Genomic DNA, 5,877 nt, shown 5'->3' with positions numbered 1-5,877 from the left:
AGTTATTCTTCGCATTCTCAAGGAGGAAGATGCTTTTTTTCGAAACATCTGTAGGTAAATAAAATCATATGAGACAAAAGGAAAAATGTTAGCTTCGGCAGGAAGACAGTAAATGCTTAAATCTCTTCAGAAAAGACAAAAATATGGAGTTTAATGGGTTGGGTATTGGGAAATCAGATGCACAAAAACTGATTTGTGATCTGTGACAAAACCATATTGCAGAAAACAAGACAAAACTAATAACCCAAGATTACAAATCTTTCCATTAGACATGATTAAACATTGATAACTGTTTGTAGATACAAAACATGTGAGACAGATACAATAAGATACAATATGTAACTTTTCATCTTGAAGTTTTTTATTACCTTGCCATATCTGTTTAGTGGGCCACCTTTTGTGGCTTGAATATTTCTACAGGTAGTTCATAGTTTTTATGCATGCACATTATCATGAATAGTATCAAATATTAGTAGTTGCCTTATACATATATTTCAATAACAGTAATAGATAGTAACAGATTCAATAGCTTACATGTTATGTTACCAAATGGCTCAACATCAATACCAACGTTTTCTATATGAGAAGTTGTCAGAATGCAACTTCAGGACATTGTGAAGGAAAACAATTTGCTTGATAAAATCCAGCCTTGTTTTCATCAGAGGTGCAGGACAGAGAGAGTTCTCCTTAAATTCACAGGATGGGTACCGACACCGATACGACAACAGTTCTTTTATCTGTGCTTTTTAACGTTTTGGTGGAATAGTGGGAATGCGGGCAGTATTTTGGGGGGACTTTTTCTAGTCTCTATCTCTTTCTCAATGACGCAGCATTTTTCCAATCAGATGTCTTCTGTTCTGATTGGTGGACTGATGTTGAGCTCTTTCTGGGGAGTTTTTACTTATAAATAAGTCAAACCTTGATCTGTTTCAGGTTAAATTTACACTTCAATCCTTTCTCTATATCTCTGTCTCTTCTTTTCTCTGTCTCTCTCGCCTCACACACACACACACACACACACACACACACACACACACACACACACACACACACACACACACACACACACACACACACACACACACACACACACACACACACACACACACACACACACACACACACACACAGTTTGCATTAAATCAACTCCATCTCGTCTCTCTCAACCTCCTTCGCTTCTCTTCGTCAACTCTGTCCTACTCCTCCGTCAAACTTCCCCTTGCGTCCTCTTCTTCTTCTTCCTCCTTTATTCCTCCCATTATTTCATTTCCTCTTCCTTTCTGTAGATCCTTAATCCCCCCCTTCAACTTACTCCACTTTCAAGTTCTACCAATGCTGTACACATTTATCTAAAAAAAATATTCATATTCTATGATGTGCAGTACTTTAGGAACTTTTTTCTGGCAAGTTAAACTGTTAACAAATTTAAACCCAGGTCTATTTGGGGTTTAATAAAAACATTTGAGTCATCTTTTTTATGTCTTTCTCTTTTACTTCCTCTCTCTTTTCCTCTTCATCCTCATCTGCCTCCCTTTCTTCCCATTCTGTATGTCCTCTTTGTTTGTCTTCCTCCTCTTCTTCTCTCTTCCTCTCCATTCAAATATCAAACTGTTCAGGTCATTTAAGGACATGATGACTATTTCTTTATACTTTTTCTATATCTCATACTAATAGAAGTATACTTACTTATAAATATTAAACTTTTAATAAAATATATAATGGAAGTTAATCTTCAAATCCTCTTCAAACCCACCCCAAGTACTACTGCTTCAAATTAGTTTGAGCTACAGATGTCATTTAAACTTTGAACAGGTCACAAGAACTATTAAACTTGTATTTAACTTTTAGAAATCTTTTAGTAAGTTTAGTTTTATGCTTTTTTTAGCTCCTTTTTTCAGATTCTATAATGGGTGTGTATTGCGCTCATTAAGGTGAGTGACAGCACCTGTGATGCTGCACACTGACGCTCTTCAGCCTTTCTGCTTTTTTCAATTCTTTTGTTACTTTTTCTTTCGTATTTTTCTCAATTTGCACTTCTCAGACACATTTTAAACAAAACTTGAGGAAATCTAGTCTTTTAACTATTATAGCTTGTACCACTAATTTCAGCCACTCTCTGTCTCACTCGGTTTGTCTCCGTAGTTCTCGCACAGACACATGCGTCTGTCCGTCTGTCTGTCACACACACTGTTCGCCTACAATCAACTCTGCCTTTTCTCTCTGCTCCTATTCCACCTTCCTCTTCTTCCCCATTCTTTCACTTTTTGTCCTGCTCTCTGTACATCCTTAAATCCTGTTAAACTTACTCCACTTTCAAGTTCTACCACTTCTATACACATCAAAAAATGTTTAACTTTTAAGATGTTCAGCTCCTGAACAACATTCATGGTTTCTACATTGAAACCAGTATATTTTGCAATACTGCAATAAAAAAATGTTGCGATACTGTTGTGGGACTGTGACGATATCTACATACACACACATCACATGGTTATTTTGCTCATAAAATTAATAGATCTAACAAGAGAAATCAGTATAAATGCATTCTACTTTCTCTCTGTCAATGTATTGTTCTGTTTGAAAAGCAAAGGGCACAATCATACAAATCATGAAGATAGAATTCTGTTATCATGGGTCCAACCTGAATTCTCATAAGACCAGCACGACTCCGCCTCTGATTGGTTGGCTTCGTTGGTCGTGTTCTCTCTGCTTGACTTAAACTATTAACTCACACAGTAGCTCTGGTTATGTCTGCTTTGGGTGGTGTTTGAGCTGTAGCAACACTTAGACCTCTTCACACCAACCTCTTCGGCCCCATTCCTGGTCTTCTGCTGCTCCTGTCTGGTTCACTCATACTCTGGAGCCACTCTTCGCTGCAAGACTGTCTCTGGGCTCGTTAGGTAGAGCAAACAGGCCTAACCCTCACAGCCACAGTGACTTGACAAACTGACGCTCTTTAGAGGAAACAACTTAATGTATTGCATTTAATGCCAAATTTACACAAAGCATGAATAACTTTGAATTTGTCATAGCAAAGTTTCGAAGGTTGGTCACTTAATAACTGAATGACTTAGTTGAAAGTTAGCTGTTCACAAACAACTCCTGTGAAGATTGGCAGGTTAAGAGAGCACAAACATGTAGTTTGGATTATATTAAATCAAATGAAAATCAGACAGCACGTAATCCATTTTGCCTGCTTGGTCACATGTGGCCCAGACCACCTCCAAATGTGGTCTGAGTAATTTGATCTCAAATGCATCCTCAATGCAACTTGGGATATTCACACCTATACCTAAAACTGTCCACTTGTGATGAGATCAGTCAGGACGCATGTTAATACCAAATGTGAACACCCTGTTATATTAGACACTGCAGACTTTCTAGGTACAGGGATAATTGGAACTGACTTGACTTAGTAGGGTGCACTCTCCTGTGTGAGTAATACATCAAAACAGTTAGTAATAACATCAACTAGCTGATTAGCACGTTTTTAGTGCACGGCTGAGGATTTTGTCTCAGCAGTATTCTTCTCACATCTTGTGCAGATACTGACAGTGGGAGGTCCTCTGGAGGCAGAGTAGACTTTACAGCTGAGTCTTTGTTGAGGAGATCAAAGTGGGCATAAAATGTGTTCAGCTCATCCGGCAATGTGTGGCCTCACACATGGCGAAGGTGCTCCTGCTTTTGTAGCCTGTGACATTTTGAATCGCCTGCCACATATCTCTAATGCTGTTGATGTTGAGATGAAGGTCTCTCCAGTGTCTGCTGTTGTCTCCTCTTTGCCTCCTTGAGGCCAGCTTTCAGTCTTGCTCTGGCAGTGTGGTAGCTTATTGTCACCTGACCAAAGGGCAGCTTTTCTTTATATTCCTCAAGATTGATGTTATTGATGTCTGTGCACTCATATATGCAGTATAATCTTTAAGGATTTATATAATACCTAACATGCTGTGACTCATTTGTTTTCATCAGGTATAGCAGAACACATTGTATGTTCACTATTGTATTAACTGGTGCTTTCATTCAGATGGTGTGACAGTTTAAGACTACATTGCATAGCTTACTTTTTAGTTTTTTCTCCAGAACTATATTTCCCTATTCTTACTCCGACAGCCAGATGGATGTTCTGAAAGTTTTAAGCCCTGTTCAGACCAAAGATTTGCAACGAGATGGGTTGAAACTTGCAATTCCTTGCAATGTGCCAGTCAGCAACATTCTGAAAACCTTAAAGTTCATATCAAAGCAACTAGACAAGAAGGTGTATCATCTGTGGCGTCTTAATATTTAAACAAGCATTGTCATAGTCAGTAACTGGCTAAAGTTGCATTTCTAGTATTGATGAAACAGCGAAAGCAAAAGGTGTGTTTGTACTAAGTGTGTGCAATCTGAGAAGAGGAAAAGCAGTGTCAGTTTATCAGTAAATTTGCATCTTAAGGCTTGTTTCATACAGACATGGCTATTACAAATTACAGAGATGATTCTTTCTCATCAAAAAGTCTGCCATTTCAACGAGCTGACAGTTTGTAACTGACTTGACCGGCTGATTTTGCTATTAGGCACTAATTGACTGTTGAAAGAGGGCTGAGTTCACACCACTGCAACTTTCCCCTGCTATGTTCTAAAACAGTTTAGTCTCGATGCGATCCTGGGTCTGAACTCGGCTTTAGTCTGAACAGGTTTTTACTAAAACTGTGTTCACAGGTTAATGTTAATTAATCTGTCTGCCCTGTTTACCTACTGATGTGCAGACCGCTAAAACCAATTGGAAGGTTTGTTATTCCATTCCCTTGATTTAGCAATCCATTTGAGCAGATTTACATTTTTTTTCTACCATGTCACATATATATACTCATATGTCCTAATACCTGCTCTCCCATTACTTTCCCCTCATCTGCCATCAAAACGTCTCTCTCCGACTCCCGTCTTCCCTCCCCATCTGGCTTCCTCCATCTCTCTTTCCATGAAACCACTTACTTTCCCATAAGTTTTCTCCCTTTCACACCTACCTGTATGGCTGTTTTCACTATGCTCTCCTGGAGATGTTAGTGGCAACAGCTGCTCATGTTGCAATGCTGTGGCAGGCCTACTCGGAATCCCTGCAGGGTTTGGTGAAGGTGAGCAGGACGATGGGGCTGATGATTCTGTTGTGGGTGGAGGTGGTCCAGTGCAAGATGATGATAAGCTGGTGTCAGCAGATGTTTCACCTCCTGGTTCTGACCTTCCTGTAGGCTCAGAAGGTCCTCAAGGCACTCCAAGAGTCGATGAGACCCAAACACTCTGCAGAAGAAATAGTTAAATTTTAAAGCCACGGAGAACAAACAATGGGATTTGAGGAACTTAGTAACTGCTCTCCAAGCAGGCCCACAACAAAAGTACTAGGCAAAGACAGAAAAGAAAGAAAAGAAAAGAATTCCATCCACCATCTGTAAATGAATCTAGTACAAAGTAGCCTGCAGAGGTCTAAGCAAGTTGGATTCCACTGTCAAACATTAGACCTTAGATTCAGGACCAGGAGCCATTCCAACCAGCTTGGACCAGTTCTTAGCAGTTTTTTCAGTGGGTTGGGGCACATTCTTTTGAGCCCACTTGCTTAAAACAGACCTAGTCATTGACTTATATACTGTTTAACTTTAAGCCAAGCTTGTAGTGATGCACGGAGCAGGGGTTTTTTTTATACCCACACCCACCTAGCCTGTTAAGAGGCTCATTTTTAGGGGTTGAGCCAACCCCTACCGCTCCACCCCTAAAATTGAGCCAGGTGACCAGAGAGGGCCAAGGACGGGAGATTCAGCTGCAGCGGGTCCCAGGCCAGCAAAGAGATCTGCCCTTTAGTGTCAGAGCATACTACTACCGCAACTCTGCCCACAGCGCTAAACAAAC

General features: G+C 40.0%; 1 protein-coding gene across 3 annotated transcripts in view; it reads right to left on the bottom strand.

Annotated features, from left to right (window-relative positions):
- amot (angiomotin) overlaps positions 1–5,089 on the bottom strand; it is an 86,195-nt gene extending 81,106 nt beyond the window's left edge. For 2 of the 3 annotated variants that reach the window (XM_084372880.1, XM_084372881.1), the window contains exons 1-2: positions 5,004–5,089; positions 1–48 (exon numbers count right to left, since the gene is read on the bottom strand). The exon at positions 1–48 is cut by the window's left edge and continues 13 nt beyond it. In XM_084372880.1, the coding sequence (XP_084229006.1) occupies positions 1–48 (48 nt within the window). In that variant the 5' untranslated portion in view covers positions 5,004–5,089. The remainder of the gene's footprint in view (positions 49–5,003) is intronic. The other variant, XM_084372882.1, reaches the window with a different exon arrangement.
- Between the last annotated feature and the right edge of the window lie 788 nt (positions 5,090–5,877).

The sequence above is a fragment of the Pagrus pagrus genome (genome assembly GCF_965226575.1).
Source record: "Pagrus pagrus genome assembly, chromosome: 14".
NCBI lineage: Eukaryota > Metazoa > Chordata > Actinopteri > Spariformes > Sparidae > Pagrus > Pagrus pagrus.
Note: the sequence above shows the minus strand (reverse complement) of the source record. Positions and strands in the feature narration are given on the sequence as shown.